The sequence below is a fragment of the Uloborus diversus genome, chromosome 4 (genome assembly GCF_026930045.1).
Source record: "Uloborus diversus isolate 005 chromosome 4, Udiv.v.3.1, whole genome shotgun sequence".
NCBI classification, from domain to species: Eukaryota; Metazoa; Arthropoda; class Arachnida; order Araneae; family Uloboridae; genus Uloborus; species Uloborus diversus.
The window spans coordinates 61,020,856-61,040,128 of record NC_072734.1 but is presented as its reverse complement, the minus strand read 5'-3'; the positions used below and the strand labels follow the sequence as shown (position 1 = coordinate 61,040,128).

General features: G+C 33.2%; 1 protein-coding gene across 1 annotated transcript in view; it reads right to left on the bottom strand.

Moving 5' to 3' along the window:
* Positions 1-456: 456 nt before the first annotated feature.
* The window catches only part of LOC129220594 (methionyl-tRNA formyltransferase, mitochondrial-like), a 30,729-nt gene continuing 11,912 nt past the window's right edge, over positions 457-19,273 (bottom strand). Inside the window, exons 6-9 of the mRNA XM_054855024.1 lie at positions 18,362-18,437; positions 15,356-15,447; positions 9,134-9,295; positions 457-579 (exon numbers count right to left, since the gene is read on the bottom strand). Of these exons, the coding sequence (XP_054710999.1) occupies positions 457-579; positions 9,134-9,295; positions 15,356-15,447; positions 18,362-18,437 (453 nt within the window). The remainder of the gene's footprint in view (positions 580-9,133; positions 9,296-15,355; positions 15,448-18,361; positions 18,438-19,273) is intronic.

Below are 19,273 nucleotides of genomic sequence, written 5' to 3'. Positions count from 1 at the left end.
AAACAGCTTGAATTAAAATTCCGGCATTAGAGTATCATTTTCCTTTCCATCCCCTTTTAATAATAAGAATATCATTTATGAATCTATCACCCTTTTAATACTTCACCAGAACCCCCAGGGGTTCGCCAACCACCGGTTGGGAAACAATGGTATACGAGAAAGTAGGTTCGTTAAGTTCTGGACAGAACTTCCTGTTTCTCTCAAGTTATCTAATCTCAGTCACTTTTATGCCTAAGTTACTTTTAAGTCGCTTACTACTTGCGTGTAATAATATTACAAAGGATACCATTGTTGGGAAACAATGGTATATGGGGAAAGTAGGCTCGTTAAGTTCTGGACGGAACTTCCTGTTTCTCTTAAATTATCTAATCTCGGTCACTTTTATGCCTAAGTTACTTTTAAGTCGCTTACTACTTGCGTGTAATAATATTACAAACTAAAAAATATATATAATCTTTATTTCACAGAAAAATAGGCTTGATTAGAATCTACTTTGCTTATAAAGCCATTGTAAAAATCTAAAGCAGAAATTTTTCCTCTAGTTGGTATCTTTACGGATGTTAAGCCACACCATCCATCCTAAAAGAAAAAATTTGATTATATATAACAGCATAAAAATAATAAATTTTTATTGCAACAAGTTCCTTATAACTTTATGAAAGAGTTGCCAATATCATTCAATTGATTTTTTTTTCTTTAAATGCTTAATTGACATAAGACATACATTGATGCTCTTTGAGTAGAGCCTTCATTTTACATATTTATGATTCCTATTCAAGAATTTTTAATACATAAAATTCACATGATTCTATCTCAGGTACTGTCTGACCATGTGTACCATGGAATTGGCAAGCTGCCAGTTAAGACAATTCCATCTTCATGAGTGAGATAAGGAAAAATTTGATGTCCATGGTTTGTTTCTTTGACTCCCCTTAATTTGGAGGCTAATGCATACCCGCAATGGCGAACTGGCATCCCTGAGAACTAAAAAATGTATCTGTGTCCATCTGTGAACCGGATCTTTGCCTTTTCATCTCATCAGTGGTTAAACAATGCTTGTACTATTAAATCATCAAACAACTTTTATTTCAATACTGGGGAAAGTTGTGGTTATGCTGTGGAGATTTTGAGTGTCATTTGGAGTTTTTTTGTCTTTTAACATTTTAATGAGGTAACAATTTGCTTATCATATGGTCCATAATTTTTTTTTATCTTACAACTCTTCCAATGGGCAATTGAAAATTTTGGTGCGATTCAGAATTTCACAAAACACTTTCATGCATTAGTCTGCCATAATATTTCATTGTTCATGATGTCCATGAAAAAAAAAGCAAGAAAAGGGTGAGTCTTATATCAGGTGACCATTTATTTTTCCTTAAAGCAGGATATTTAACAGTTATAGTGAACTGCAAGTGTAAAATAAAAAAGTCTCCATGTTGTATTTCTTTTACAGTTTGTGCTTATTACAGAAATTAACATTAAAAAAAGAATTGAAATTTTGATTTTTTTTAATGCGCACTTTTGTTTAAGTACATCCAATGCTGATATGAAATAGGAATCTATATATAAAATTGCAAGTACAGTATAACCCTGATTTAACAATTGTCAAGGGACTGGAAAAAGTTATCGTTAAATCAAGGATCATAGACATTCAATGCAGTCATATCCACTGCAGTGAAACATATCATTAAATTGAGGAAATTGTTAAATCGGGTATCGTTAAATCAAAGTTATACTGTAGTTTATTTCGTGCTTTTTTGATAGACCTCAAATAATTCATAAGCAAAACAATCCTTACTATCCTCAAATTAGGGCTAAGCAAACATAAAATATAATTAATTATAACGTGGAAATTTGGGTATTTATCTTGTTACTATAAAAGTGCTTAAACAATTCCACACTATGACTATTGGTTAAAATATTCCCAATATTCCATTCTCTCACACTTCAAACATTTCACCCTCCTAGAACTATGCACAGAGACGTATGGTCAGGTAAAACAGGATGTATGATCTCCTTAGTCATATATGGCAAAATTCTTCGAAAGCAAGCACCCCCATATATTTTGCGCACATACCAGGACGGTTCAATAAGTACTCGCTTTTGACGACAGAAGGCGTTCCTGAGGGAAGTTGGTGTGATTGTATACTACCATCTATCAAACGACGGCACAACAAATGTCAGATTGCTGGATAGGTAAGTTTGGATTTAGCAATCATTCGAGTAAGACATGTATCATGATCTTTACTAAGATGGAAAAGGAGCAGCATCCTTCGGTAACTCTCTTTTTGTTTTTGGATGGGTAAAAATGCATAAAGATAAAAGCAAAGTTGAATGCTGTTTATGGGGCCACTTCGCCATCTATGACCATAGTTAGGTATTGGTTCAAATTTAAACGTGGATAAACATCCATTTTTGATGAGAAGCGACCTGGATGGATTTTTTTAGGAAAAGGAAGAACGATCACTGGACAATACTACAGTGAGTAATTGGACCGCTTCAACAAAAAAACTGCAGGAGACATGGTCGTATTTGGTGAAAAATAAGATTCTTTCACCACCATAACACACCAGCACATTCATCCAGAGTTGTCGCCGCCAAACTGCATGAATTGCGTTATGAGTAAAAGCCACACCCCCTGTATTCACTCAATCTGGGGATCCCTGCGACTTTCTCTTGTTCCCGAACATGAAGAAATGGCTCTTGGGTAAAACTTTAGCTCAAACCAGGAAGTCATCACTGAGACAGAGACATATTTTGGAGAGTTCGACAAATCCCATTTTAAGGAGGGGTTGGGGCAGAAATATTGTGAGAAGTGCATCTTTCTAAAAGGGGACTATGTTAAAAAATATTAAAAAAAAATTTTAAAAAATGGTGTCTTCATTTCTAACACGGGTACTTATTGAACCGCCCTTGTAGATAAAAAATGGGGAAAATTTACATAACGCAAAAATCAATGATCATATGTAAATAGAAAGTTTAAAGAAAATTTCCAGCTGGTTCTCAAGAAAAGTTGACAAAACTGGAAACATTTCCAGACATGAACAAGTTGTTTGGATAATAACTTAGAAATTCATGAATCATTTTCAGACCTTACAACAGATCCATTAAAAAAAAATATATTTTTTTTTAAGTGACAAAAACCCACATGTTGATGCAAAGTAATAAGATTGAATTAATAATTTGCATATAATAATAGATTCATTAAGTTTCTAATGAAATTAACACAAGATTTGATGATAAATATTTATCTATCTGTGTTGGTAGTCTTAAGTTTGATATTATAGGGATTGGTTATTGAGCAAGAGAGATAAATATTTCCCTTACAAGTAAAATTTATTTAAAAGCAAAAAGTATTGTTTTGCGCCAGTCAACCGTTCAATGATGAAAAACGAAGACTAGCACAAATTTTAAAGTTGCATGGGTTTTTTTAAAAAGAAAAATTTAAAAGAGAGCATTACTTTGTTGCTTTAATTGTTTTTCAACCATTCCAATCAGCTCAGCTAGCTGCGAAAGATAATTCTTGTGTCTCAGGAGATTAGAGAATTTTCTTCGGTGCATAATGGATCAAGAAAGACTTTCATTTTCAGCTATACTGGCAAAAAAGCATGACATTGGATACTGATGGAATATAGTAACAAGATTTCCTCTTCTTCTAGGTTCCGAAAATCGCACATTAAAATTTACATAACATACATCAAAACATTTTGTTCAATAGCTCAACTGTGGTCATTAAAATTTAAATAACTTTAATAACCTTACTTTAAAAAACAAAATCTGTTTTATGATCTCTTGCTATTAAGTAATATGCATTTTATTCCATACTGAGATAATTCACATTTGAAAAACTTGACCCCCCCCCCAATTGAAATGTTGAAATGCCCCCCTGAAAGCAAGTAAATGGCAAAAACAATAATGGCATATATTTATGAAAAATCAACTTGTGTCTAGACACAGCAATAATTCATTTGGCCTAAAGCAACAAAATCATGAGTCCTAAGGAGCTCCCAAGCTCAAGTTCCTCCCATGGCATTGAAAAGTCAAGTGTTTTTATTAGGGGCAGTCAATAAATAACTAGTCAGAGGCTGCAAAATAGATTTTATTCAATCCTAATGCTTTCAAACATTTTCAAACTGTTGTGTGATCAACTCCTACTGATTCTGTAAGTTCAGCTAGCGTTTGACATTAGTCTTTATGAAGTAGTGCATCCAATTGTCCATGTTCAAATTTTTTTTGGTGGGCCAGAACTTTATCTTTAAGATCAAAATCATTATTTTTAAAGCATCTAAGCCAAAATCTACAGGTTATTGGAAACAGAGCACCATTGTCATAAGTGTCAACAAAAAGTCTGTGAGCTTTAACTGTACTGCTTTTTTTGATTGAAACAATGCCGTAAAATTCCCCGCAAATACTCTTTTTTTTGGCACCAAGTTTGACATGTTTAAGCTGTGAAACATGAAGTTGTTTGCACTTCTACAAAATAACATACACTGCATTTCAAGCTCTCTTGTAGTGCTTGTATATAGATGCGTCAATATCATAAACTAGCTCAATCAGCTCCAGCAACACCAGCCAGGCCGAGGAGTCGGTCACCTTTCTCACCTTTAGTCACCTTTTGAAAATTTGGTTACTTTTAGTCACCTTTTTCAACTTTTGTCACCTTTCTCACCTTTTTTGAAATGCGTCTTAGGAATTTTTTTTTAAATATTTAAATCTTTGAAAAATATCTGAATGGTAGCTTTAACAGTGAAATTAATTTAAAAAATAGCCTTAAATATGCCCCCCCCCCCACCTTGTTGTTGTTTAAGAAAAATAGCTATGCTATCGAGAAATCGGGGAATTTTTTTATCGCTTGCAATTGCATCCTATGAGCAGAACCAGTTCTTCTATCCCTTCTACAGATGGACTGCTCCTTATTTTCGGGAATGTATGTTAAAAGAAGCATGTTTATCCTATTACACTTTGAGCTTTGATGAAACTACCAATGTCAAAGACAAAAAAGAACTGCAACGAACAACAAAATATTGGTCTGAAAGCCAATGTTGCTTCACAACAAGGCATCTCAAAACTTTCTTCTTGGGCAAGGCTGTTGGTGAAATTTCGATTGAGAAGCTATGTGAAGCACTTACCGAGAGCAATTATCCATGAATAAATGTCTCATGCTTTCCTTTGGATGGTCCTTATGTTAATAAAAAGGTTTTTAGGTTGTTTGACACTATTATCCTTGAGACACGAGAAAAAAGCCTAATAAATATTGGTACTTGCAGTACTCATACAATGCATAATGCATATGTCAAAGCATTGCAGTATTTAGGTGAAGAAGCATCTGAACTTCTTCTTAGTACTTATAGCTATTTTGATGGTTGTCCTTCCCGTTATGAGGACTTCGAAGAAGTGCAAGCTCAACTAAATACACCTCATCACAAGTTCCTGAAACACACAACTACCCGTTGGCTTACTCTTGGACCTGCAGCAAACAGACTACTGGAAGAGTGGGATGCTCTTCAGTATTATTTTTTTAAACATGTGCCTTTGAAAAAGAATTCAGCTATGCAATGCAGGTCATATAAAGCTGTTGCAAATGTTTTAAAAAGACCTTCTATAAAAGCTGAGCTGCATTTTATCTTTTCATCTGCTGATTTGTTTATGCAGTTCACGAAACGCTTTCAATGCCAAGCGCCTATGATACACAAATTGTACCAAGAAATAGAGACCATTGTTCAAACTTTTATGGCTCGAGTTATAAAAGCCTCTGTCATAAAAAAAGATGATTTTTCAAACATAGACACGGATAAACTGTTTGCAGTTGGTAACAGACTACCTCTTAAAGATCTCGTTGTTAGTGGATAGGTGACAGATGAACTGTCAAAACTGAAAGAAAATGAAAAGGTTATGTTTTTAAGAGGTGTTAAAAAGCATTGTGTGACTGCATGCAGGCATGTAATAGAAAAAAGTTGCATATCAAACGGGTTACTGAAAAGTTTCAAATTTTTGGATCCAAAAGAGAGAAGTAAATCTAGAAGCTGTAAGGTTTTTATAAAGATTACCAAAATCATGCCTTTTAATGTTCCACTCGATAGGTTGCAAGATGAATGGAAACTTTTGCAGCTGGAAAAAGATGATGAAGCATCCAAAAACAAAACCAGTGATATCTATTGGCAGCAGCACATTTCAAAAAAGGACTCAACTTCCAATGTTCTAAAGTTTCCCAATGTTTCTAAGGTGATAAAAGCTTCACTTGCATTATCACATGGTAATGCTGACATTGAAAGACTATTTTCCATTTCAAAGCATCTTTTTGGTGAAAATAAGACAGCAAGAACTGAAAGATTTTTGAACAGCATACTTATAGTTGAAGACGCTGTAAAAGAATATCCTCATTTGCTTTCATTACCAATTGGTCCAGAAATAATTAAATGTGCACAACAAGCACACGCAAATTACACAACATACATGGAGGAATGTAAAAGGAAAAAGGATTTGGAATTGAAACAGGAGCAAAAAAGAAAGGATTGTGAAGAAGAAACTAAGAAAATGGGGAAAAATTAAAACATCTATTGAAAGTGAAACTGTAGAAATCTTTACAAAAAGCATATAGGCTATTTTGGTAAAAGTCGGTAAAAAGAGATAATCCTTTCCTGTTTTTTGAGTTCTTAACAAATTACTTTTGGTCACCTTTTAGTTACTTTTTTGTCACCTTTTAGTCACTTTTGTTTTCAAATTTGTCACCTTTCTCACTTTTTTCAAAGGCCATCAGCAGTCCTCGGCCTAACACCAGCTGTTGTAAAACAGCAAGAACTTATTCAAGTACCCAGTATTTTTATTTCTTAAATTCTGAAGCTTTAATAAAGATTATATAATAAATTATAAATCTATGTTTATCAAACACTTCCATTTTAAGAAGTAAAATTTTACCTTTCTGAAGAAACCAGCTTTTTACAGTGCAAATGTCAAAAAATATTGCACATGTATTGTGAGGTTGCAAGGATCTTTGATTATTAAGAAGGTTAAAAAGCTTCCACACACTTCAACTGTTTTTAAACGCTGCTTAGCATCCAGATGTTTAGAAAATTTAATAAATTGGTTTATTGAAACCCTGAAACAAATGCATGCAATATTTTTTACAATTACTGATGTAAAACCCTGGCTTTCTAGTACACTCTTCTGTTTCATTTTTTATAATCTTTATAATATCAGACTTCAATGGGCATATTTTTTTCATATGTAACTTATAGCTTTAGTATTTGATATATACCTCTAAATAACATTGTCTAATAATATGAACAGGGCCGTCTGAAGAGCTGACAGTGCCAGGGGCAAAAGTTTTCTGGCGCCCCCCCCCCCGCCCATACACACAGAAAAATCAAGTTAGTTTAACATCAGTGCATAATACATACTTGAATTTTTTACACATTAATGAACAGAACAATCAGAGGGCTATGCATGAAATAAATTAAAACATAAGCAATGAATCTGTTTCTGGGTGATTTTCGAAAAAATGTCCCGTGCTCTACATAAAGTTTTTTTAATTTTTTTCCAGCTAACCAAAGCCTTCAAAAAATAATGCTGTTGGGGTATTTTACATGCTTTAATGTACTATACAAAAAATAACAGTTAATCATATATTTAATTAATAGTTACTTGAATAACATAAAAAACTTAGTGTTACACATGGGACATTTTTTCGAAAATCGCCCTTTGTAGAACATTAATGCCCCAAAAACTTTTCGAAAAATGGAAATGTTAAAAATCCAAATATTTATTTGGTAAAATGTTATTCTAAATAGTTAAAAAACAAACAATAAAAACTGAATTGACTATTCATATTGATCAAACTAAGAAAACGAATAAATAATTTGCTGAATATAAATAGAAAATGTATTTTTTGAAGTAAATTACATGAAAATTAAATTATGATCTGAACTCATCCAATAATTCTTTACAAGAGTTTTTTGGTTTTACTTGTAGCATCTTAATACCAGCTTTCATATATATGTTATAAACAAAGATGTTATTTCTTTGCATCAAATACTTGTAAGTTTTAGAGAGAAGCCCACAAATACTCAACAACATCAAAAATCGCTTAGAATAGCAATTTTTGGAGCTCTAATTTAATCATCAGCCCTAATATTAAAAAATATGGCCTTACAAGTTGCATTTTAAGACTTGAGTTTAGGAAAGTATTTGTGCAAGGGTCCCCACGCCGCCTTTCTTTAATATCACAAGCAATAGGTTTTTTTAATGAAACTTACAAAAAATTTAATTGGAATAGCCACTGAATATAAAACATTGCTGAAATTTTTTGAACCATAATCTTGAACAATTTTCCTGGGAAATGCTCTAGATCCTCCTATCTATAAAATCTTCAAAGTTTGTCTAAAGTTGTGTTTTTGGAACTTCAATCTCGAAAACTTGCAGGGGGAGAAGGAGTTGATTTCAATCTATAAAAAAAAAATCGATCGGAAACAGTCTCTGAGTTTCCTCCCTTACCCTAACGTCAATAAACATGGGCTATAATCCCGTTTTTAAGGCTAAAATTGCATTTTTAAAACTAAAAGTTTCAAAATTTTGACCTTTTTTTCTATCCGATCAAAAATGATTTATTTCTGTTTTTTATTTTTTCAATGTGCCTCCTTAAAACATTTTTCTGGTTATTTCACTGCAGGCGGGGGAAGAATCGAAGCAAATTTGGTGAGAACTAGATAAAGGAGAAATGCCTTTTGTTTGATTTTAAACAGTTATATTCTCGGAAATTGTATCAGCTTCAAATATACGAAAGAAACTAATGTTTTGGAGACAGCGAGAGGAATATTTTCATGCATTAGAAAAAAATAGAGAATCATTGCAATGATTCTCTATTTTGTGTGTCTATGACTGTGTATCTATGATACTTGAAATGAGGGGGCGCTGCAAGGTGCCCCTAATTTTATACGATGAGGGGCGCCTCTCATTTTGTGTGAATGTCGTCGTGTTTTGTCGCAACAAGGGGCGGCCGGGAGATTGCCCCGCTCCCCCCTTGGGACGGCCCTGAATATGAAAAGGGTTTAGAATGCACATGAAGTTCGGAAAGTATATGGGCATAATCGGAAAATTTAAAAAACAAACAGGAAGATTAAAAATACAATAAACTTACCTTACATTTTACAAAGAGATTTCTCCTTTTCTTGTGATAATAACAATAACCAGGCAAACCTTGTTCGACTAATCTTGAAATTTGAGCATTTTCTGCATCCTCTGGTGGGAGGATTTGCATTATCGTAACTTTCACACCTTTCCAAAAACTGTAGATATCAAACTGTCAAAAAAGTAAGCCTTTATATATTCATTTCTTAAAATGGAATGTATTTGTCAAAGTCATTATTATATGCTTCCCCCCCCCCTCCAAAAAAAGGATAAATGATATGTAAATGTACTACTTAACTAGAAATGTTTCAATTATATTTACATTTCAGAGCATTTAAATAAGTAGCAGTTACCAATTTACATATCAATAAGTATTTTCAAGTTCAAATGCAATAATATTCTAAATTGTTATAATATTCCATGTACGGTATGCAAATAAAAAATAAATGACCCATTGCAGACTGGGATCCTAAATAGGTTGATCCTAGTTTGGCCAGTCCTGGGACTAATTAGATCCAACTTATGTTTATTGGTGTTGATCAGGAACAATAAACATCAAGAGCCCTTTTGAAACTAATTGCTCCATTACGAGAAAATTCCTCAATCAAATTGCTCAAAGTTTCTTTTGTTCTTATTGGTGTAGCTGCAGTTGGTGTAAGGGCAGATCCAACTTCTGGTTTTGGATGGGATCATTTCTGAAAGAGAGTATCCATTTTGGGCATATTTAGAGGGTCTATGTTGGTTTTGTCAAAATATAATTCCCCAACACACACCTTTAGGCCATCATTTGCACTTAAAGGGGATGGGCATGACCTGGACCCCCTTTGGATCTGTGCCTGAGTTTGAGAAGCAGTGCTGTTGTTGGACAGGGACATTTCCCAAAATAGTTGGTTTAGTATTATAAAAACAATCGAAAATATAAACTGGAAATCAATCCATTTTTCTCCAAAAAACAAGTTGTTTTTGCAAGTTGTTTTGCACAAGTAGCTTTTTTTGGCGTAGTAAAAACTTGTCAACTACCCTATAAAATGAGATAATTTAGTTTCAAATATTTTTTCCAACTGTAGCACTGTGGGGAAAAACACTACTAATCAAAAAATATTTTGATTATTATTGTAATCTGTCAAAGTAATCTAAACTGACTTTTTTGGGCCTTAACATCAACCCTGGAATCTACCCTCTTCTAAAAATGGTTAAATTCCCTCAATTTTTTTTACTACATCATTGGAGGTAGTAATTTTTCTTGTGTTCAACAGGGACATTGCTGGGGGGGGGGGGGATCATGGGATGTCCCTCTGCACTAACATAAACAGAATTTTCCAAAAAAAACCCCCACTGAATTTTAATAATCTTTTGTCCTAAATATTTTCATTAATTGACAGCTTTCTCACGTTCAGTTCAGTTCCGAACAATAGAACCTCTGGGAGTGGTGGTGGTGGGGAGAGGAGGGACGAGCGACAGAAGTTTTCAACCTGTGACGTGGCGCAGACCTACCAAAAAGGAGCAATATCTTAGTGCCCCTCCCCGCAAGGAAATCGCCAGCAGCTCCTAAATAAACATTTATTGTCAACGAAAGATTGATGAAAGTCATCAAGGATGAAAATGTCGAGGACAAGAAATTTGTAGGTATGTTTTTGCGGGAAGTTCATACAAAAGGGAAAGCAACACTTGAGATGTTTTTCTGAGTTTAATCAGAAACAGATCCCCTTCTCTTTTTTGTTGAACAGTGGTGGGTTCCGCCGCTAGTCGCATGGTCTTTTTAGAAGGTGTCTAAAGCTCCTAGCGTCATGGATAGCGCAAAACTCTGTCAGGTCACCCATTCACTTTCTCTATCGCTGCCATTTGGTATAGGTCCCTCGCATGAATGTTTTCTTCCAAACAAGGAAAAATCATGAGCATAACCTTAAATACATAAGAAAAATTAGCCGACCCCCATTGGGTAAGTTGTATTGCAGTTTTTTCAATTTTTTTTTCCTTTGTTTAACAATAGTAGCAATTTTATACATTGTTTTTTCCTATGTTCAAATAAAAATAGCATCGAACATCATTTCATTTTTAACTAATCAATTCATTTTACTTATAATTTTCATTCGTAACAACGATGGATCACTTATATCATTGTGCCCTGGAAGCTCACATCTTTTAGCATTGATCAAATGTCTTTCTACAACCATGAAACTAATGTCTTTAAATTTGTTCTATATATTTGTTCATTTTCATCACAAGGTAATAGAGAGATTTTTTTTTTCACCCTTTCTGAGCAAAAATGTAACAAAAAGAGCTAGAATTTTTGCAAATGTTTTATTTTTCGAGGTTTTAGATATGATCTATAAAAAAGGGGGTAAAATCGTATCTGGAGGTAAAAAAAAAGATGAATAAATAAAGGTTAATAGTAATGTAACAAAATTGATTTCAGTGATATCAAAGTTTTAAAAAAACAACAAATTGAATTTAAAAAATTTTGAATGTATTGGGTTTTTTTTAATTTTAAGTTTGGAATGATTAACGTATGTGTAAAGATGTATAAGTTTTAAGATATAACAAAATTATTTTTAATCATTATTTTAAAAGACTAACTGAATTGTGTTCATGAGATCAAAAGCAAAAAGTTATTAATTAGTTTTAACTGAAAAAATATATTTTCTTCTATCTTCTAGTTCCATTTTTCAAATAAAATACTATATAATATTCGTTCATATGCTTCATTTAGCAAATTTTTGGATAGCTATATACTGAATTCTTTGTATTGAAGAGTTATTTAATAAGTATCTACATTCATAATTAAAAAGCACAGTAGACTCTGAATGCAAAAATAATAATGTTCTTCTTATCCTCATATACATTCTATAGCAAAAAAATCAACACACCAAGAAGGAGCGATCCGATTGAGACGAAAATTGGTGGATAGGAAGACAATGCACAGAATAGTAAACGATTAAATTCTCAGAACAATCGAATAATTTATGTCAGAGTTAGAGTAACAAGTTCAATAAGGTATTGACCTGCCTCTAGCCTGGATACAAGCTGAAGCATAGCGTAGCCAAACACCGATAAAGCTCCCGTAGGGTGTCCTGCGGTATTTCCGGCAAAATTTGCTCCAATTGTTGGACGAGGTTATCAACATTCCTTGCTAGATGCAATCGCCATCCCATCATATCCCAGACATGCTCAATGGGAGAGAGATCTGGCAGGCCACGGAAGAGTTTGACAAGCTTGCAGACAGTTTATAGCAACATGTGCCGTATGTTATCTGGTATTGTCCTGCTGAAAACCAGCCGAGGGTACTGCAAAAGGAACGGCAGTGAAACAGGTCTTAGGATGTTGTCCACGTACCACTGTGGAGTAAGTGTACCCCAGACCATAATGCCTAGTTAAGGGTCAGTGTGGCGTGCAAAAGTGATACCAGGATCCCCCCTCTGCCCTGGGTGTCTCCAAACACATCTTCGATGATCGTCATGATACAGTTGGAAGCGGGATTTGTCTCTAAAGACCATACGTCCCCAGTCGGCATCATTCCAACCTAATCGAGCCGTGCACCACTGTAATATGGCTCGGCAGTGTGTAGGCGTCAGTAGCAGGTGGCGTATTGGTCGGTGCCAGCGTAGATTTCATTGTCCCAAACGTCTGTAAATGATCATGATGGACACTGGTGTCTGGGTTGAACGCCTGATGGTTCATAGAGATTAAGAAATCGCTGTGACAGCTGATCAGAGAGTCACTCTGTCATCACGATCTGTTGTGACCCTAGGTCGACCGCTACCATCCTGATGCAGAACTCTGCCATTTTCCACCCATCCTTGCCAGCATCTTTGAATCGCCGCATCGCTTCGACTCAAATGACGAGCAATCTCCGATTTGACCAACAGGCTTCTTTCAATCCAATGATACGACCTCTTTTAAACTCTGACAGTTGCATGTAATGAGCATGAACCATGAGGGAAGCATTTTTAAGTTGTTGAAAGGTAATCTGAGTCACAATCAAACCGAAAGTTTTAACAACTGTTGTAGAACTGCTATTTATATACATTCGATGCGCTGAAGATCAAACTTATTCATTCATTGGACACTCAATTTTAATCATTTGTATATCTGGTCAAAACACTCATGCATACAAAATTTCGAAATAATCGGATGATTGCTTCTTGGTGCGTCGATTTTTTTTTGTTATAGAGTATGTATAATAGCCAATGATCGAGTAATGCTCCTGACGTCATCAGCAATGAAACTCGCGCCAGGTCATGATAATTTGATAACATGTTTTGGCAATGTTTAAAATGCAGGGAAAGGTTTTATTGCAACAAGTCTGAACTGGATCTTCTAACTGAACTGTTTTACTGGTAAGACTGTGTCCTTTCAGGGCACTGAAGAAACGAAAAATTGGTCAACAATGAATGCTATCTACTGAAGCTTAGGGTTAATCTACTGGAGTTAGAGTTTAAAATGTCAACTATCAAAATGTCACCACACAGGCAAATGCTTCGTTCAAATGTGGAATCAATTTTCATCTATCATATTTTGACGGGCGATTTTCTAGTTATATAATTTCAAAATATCGATTTAAATCATATCTAGATTTTTAATTTACAACTTTTCTTAGAGTTTTTACTGGAGATTTGTATTCTCTTAAACCTTTAGATTATAACATCTGATGACTTAGAACAAAATGTTGGCAAATTGAGACTTCAAAGAACCTATAAACCTTTCTTTTATATTTCTCACCGAAAGATGATTGGCTTTTTACGGTATATCTAATTTGGGTGCTGCCATATTATCACAAATGGGGCAAAGATTACCTTCTAAAGCATTGAAATCAAATGACTACCGCCAAATGTAGAAATTTAAAATTTTTATATCTGCAAATTGTTAGTAAAATAGCTACATTTAGAGTGTCAAACTTTGTTGTGATAATCATTTCAGTTACTATAAGTCATTTCCCTCACAGTTGTTTAAATTAAAATTTTAAATGAAACATTTTGTACAGAAGTTGTTTTGAAGAATCAGCATAATGAACAGAACTACAGATTTGGTTTAATTATTTTGTTTTTCTGCAGAAGGGTAAAAACTCTCAGTTAGTCCTATGCCGGGCAGATGAGTGCTAATAAGCACGAAACTGCAGTTCTCGGCTGGAATTGACTGAGCTGGCGGTGTATTTCATGTATACATAAAAATATTATGAATACAATGTGTTCACAAGTGTATTCAGACTCATGAATTCATTTTCCCAAGTTCTAAAAGTAATGCTTCCTCTTATCACCCTCAAATGACCCTGCATGCAAAACTCCTTAAATACAAAATGTCCAAGAAAATTTTTTAATATCTTTGATGGCCTGATAAATAGTATTTATAAATAAATTATCATTCGAATTTTCTTCAAAATTTTGACATAAAATTTATTGTTTAACTTAATTCATTGTAAATACCATAACTGATCCTAAGATATCTGTTCAAGCAATAAATCACAAGAAAATACTTGTTAAAGAGTAACAACACGTTTCTATGTATTTTAGTTGTTTGAACAAGCTTTTATATGAAAATACTATAAAAAAGATGAAGATTAGAGGTATCATTCCATTTCTTATCGTTGAAGGAATTCTAAAAATTTTAATGAATAAAGAAACATTTTGAGCTTCTCTTTAATGAGCCTTGGCAATATTTTCGTCCATAGAAACATTAAATTTTGTCCAAAATTCAATTTGAAACTGTCTGGGGTGGAGAATGATGGAGCATTCATTTATTGCAAAGTTTTAATTAGCATGCTTATATTATATCATTACTTAATTAAGCTAATTATCATACTCATTAATAATCTCATAATTTATACAATTAACAGTTAATGCTTCTGATTTAGCATGTCTTCATTTTTAAGTTTCATGCAACCTTGCCCCCCCCCCTAACAAAATCCTAATTACGTGCCTGGTTCAAGATTAGCTGGAATTTGAACAGCCTTGAAAAACGACCTCTGGTTTCACCTTCTGTGTAGAAACATAGTCCTTTGAGGTCGTCCCTTTTAATAATAGGGCTGCTGAATCATGTTCCCTCTGCCCCTCCTTTCTCGAGACTATACATATAAAGCTTCTTAAAGCTGGATTCCTAATTTGAATCTGAAATTGCACTTTCTGATATACATTGACTATATACTCCTTATATTGACACTTATATTGTCAAGGACTGACAGATAATAAGGAAAATATTCAAGAGCAATCATGATTTATGTATGTGAAAATGTTCTTACCAAACCATCAAAAGCTTTATATTTCCGATAAATTTGAAGTGCGGTCTCTTCTTCCCATATAATGCAACCTTGCTCAGGTTTAATTTTTCTCGCTAGAAAAATACAAGAAAAGTGCTGTGACATTTGCAATCTGTTCAGGAAAGTTTCTTTATGCATAAATACCCTCAAGTAATGAATGATTTATGAAATTTTTGGTGCTTGCATTATTCTGACCTAGAACATTGTTATAACTAATGGTCAGAGGTGCCCCAATGGGAGGTCACTGCATTTTTTTTTCTTAACCTTCTTATTAGATTCAGGGTTGTGTGTGTGCAAGTTCTTTTTTCATCGTTCAGTAAATTTTAAGGCTTAATTGAGAATTTTCACCATCCCAAAATTTTAAGTACAGGAAGTCTCTGTCAACTGCATTACACTAATGGAAAATTGTTTTAATTTAATCCTGAATTCTGTCCGTTTGTTGTTGCTTCACATATAAACAAGCACTGGCCACCTTTTATGTTTTTTTTCTTTGATTTTGCAATGTTTTCAAAGCTATGCATATCACACCCACCACTTTTTTCGGTCTTTTTCAAAGTTAAGCAATTTTTTACAAAACTAGAGATTTTCTCCAAATTTCAGTTATGTTTCTGCAAGTTTTGATGATTGCCTTATAGGGATTTGATTACCTAGAAAGTAAGTACACTATAGATATTTGTTACTACTGTCAGAAATATTAAAATACTGTCAGCCCTACTTAATTGGGTAACGGATAAACGAATACCCTGCTTATACGAATAAAACCTCCCGGAACCTAATATTTCCCCAAGACGCAAAGTAAAAATCTCCTCTTAATCAAATAATTTACCCGGATAATTGAATAATATTAATCAGCTTTCGCAAACATTTTTGCTGAGAAAAACTTTGAATAAATTAGAAATAAATTAAGAACAATTATTGATGTAAAAACAAAAAGTAATATTTTTTGCCGACAACGCCTTAAAAAAACAACATTCATATTCCATCAAAACATTTCCAATGCTCTACCGAATTTTTTCGTCTTTGCCATCACAAAGAAAAAAAAACAGATAACGCAGTCGAAAATTAAATCAACTAATACAAAGAAATATATGCATTTTAGACGATAATAAATTGATAAATATTAAAGAAACACAGAAGCCAAGGAGGGGGTAAAGGGAGTCAGAAATATGTTCTTAAAAGACCTTGAGTAAGCAATACTTCACTCTTATGGAATTTTTTAAAAAGAAATGTACAGTAAAACTTGTAAAGTTGATCATCTGTCTACAGGGTTGGCAAAAACCCGGGTTTTTTAAAAAAAGCCCATGGACCCAGGGTTTTTTTAAATAAAACCCAAAAACACCCAACTAAAGTTGGGTTTTTTAAAAGAAATGTGGGTTTTTTTTGTCTTTTTTAAGGAAAATGTGGGGTACTTGTAGCATATTGTTGGCGTAAGTATATGGACCAAGTGCAAAAATTGTCTTCGGATAAAAAAAAGCTGGAAAACTAGCTAAAATTCAGCGTTTTCTGAAGAAAAGTATAAAAGACGAAAAAACCCAAGAATGGTGAAGTTTCAGATTTTTTAATTTTCATTATTACCAACAGTTAAGGCTAAACATTGTTACTTCTCGAGTGATAAAATCTATTGCTTGTTTGCAATTACAACATTTTTTTTTGCATTTTATTTTATTGTATTTCATTTTGTTATGCAAAACTACTGTAAAACCTCAAGTAGTTTAAATCCCTTTTTATTGAATTCCAGCTTAATCAAGACATTTCTTTGAATTTTATGTTGCCTGTTTTTCTATTTCTGTGTACAGAGTAAGAAATATTAAACTTTTTCGTAAGATAATGAAAATACTGTACCTGTTCTGTTTTCTGTCGACCGTTTGAAAAATCTGTTTACTTCTAAAAAAATATACCTTGTGTTTATTCCAGATTTGTGATGTGTTGTTTAGCAGAAAAATAATTCACATGAAAGCCTTTTAACTAGATTAGTTTCCTCTGTACGATCTACAAATATTGAGAAAATCGGACGTGACAGGACTTGGTCAAGATAATTTGAGTTATTTATTGACCAGTTTAAGAAAAAAATTAAATACATTTATTTAAAATCCCTGAAGTATATTTTTAATGCCGTTAAGAGTTAACAAATACTATTAAAGTTCAAAATTCATTTTTTACCTTAATTGTCTCTGGTGAAGAACAAATAAAAAAGAAGTTTAAATTGTGAAAGTATTTAAATTAATAAATTTTTTTAAAAACTTCTCAGAAAATTTTAAAAAACCCAAATGTGGGCTAAATAATGGGCTTCTTTAAATGGGTTTTTTCAAAAAAACCCATTGGGTCCAATTGGGACAACCCTGCCTGTCTATCTTGACCACCAATTTGCACCAAATTCGGCTGAGAATCTTATAACAAACCCTTTGTAAGTTGACCACCTGTCTAAGTTGACCACTTCAGTACTGCACCCCAAGTGGTTAACTTACACAAGTTTCACTGTACTGAAAAAATGCATTTAAACAGATTTCATAACTAAAGTTGTAAGTTACTTTTTATAATTTTCATAGGTACTTGTAATATACATGCTAATTATTAAACTATTTTGCTGTTTATTTAACTTTTTTCAAAAACTTTTTGCCAGTAACATATATTATTCCTTTTATATAGCTATTGATTTATTATTACATTTTAAACAAATGTTGTCAATTAAGAAAGGTAAAGAGAATTTCCTCGCTTAATCAAACAAATTTCGACTATCAATAATCGACTATATTCAATTAAGCAGGGCTGACAGTATTACTTTTCTTAAGAGGATTTTTTCTTTCTGTTGAAAGTAAAGTCAATCATTTTCTGAATTGTTCTGAATTTTCACATTAATGCCAGCGCTCTTGGTACCCAACTTGAATAAGTGTCAGTAACAACCCTGCAGAGCATATTATTTAACACCATACCATACTTTTACTTTTTAACATGTAAGATTTACAATTACTAACTATAAAAACAGCGTACCATATTTGACTCCTTCTTTTGCCTGAGGGTAGCTTGTTTTCAAAATATTTGGCAAGCCCTTTAGTGTATTTAGAACCTAAAAAATAATTAAAATTTTGCAGCAGATAAATAATAAGCAAAACTTTCATCCACAAATAAAAAGACAATAAGAAAATTTTCCTGTTACATTTTAAATTATAAAAATAAGATTTATCTTCAAATATTTACATACAGTTACATATTAAATGTTCAAATGTTAATGTTTCTCATTTAAACAATGCATAATTAATTGGAATTGTTTATTAGTAGGGATTTTTCCATATTGTTTTATATACTCTGTACATGAGCTAGAAATGTAAGAACTTAGCCAAGTGCTTTTTTCAGCCTTTTCCGCATTTTTGTTGTGTGCCAATCAAGTTAAGCTAGCTAGTTATTTGATGAATTTTTACTCATGCAGTTCAATGCAGGGGTGTTTGTAAACCAAAATTTTCAAAAACTTTGGATTGCCGTTTCTGAAAATTTAGAGCTGAAAATACATTTTAAAACTGAAAAATTAATTTAAAAAGAACTTTCAAAATGTTTTTTTAAAATGATTTTTTTATGAATGTTTGAAGAGTTTTTATGGGGGGGGGGGAGTTGAGCTTCCTCACAGCTTCTGTTTCATTTTGCCTTACACACACTTCACTAATAGAACAAAACATTTAAAATAAAAGTAAGCTTAATATTAAATAAATAAATACTGCATCGACTATTCCTAGATCACAATTAATACAGTGGAACCTTGATTTCTTGAACCTCCTTACCTCAAAACCCTTGATGCCTCGAAAAAATATTTTCCCCCTGCATTTTCCATAAAACACCCTATGTATTTTCCACAGTTACCTCGAAATTCATTTTTCGAAACCCTTAATATGTCGAAATTTTTGCACAGAA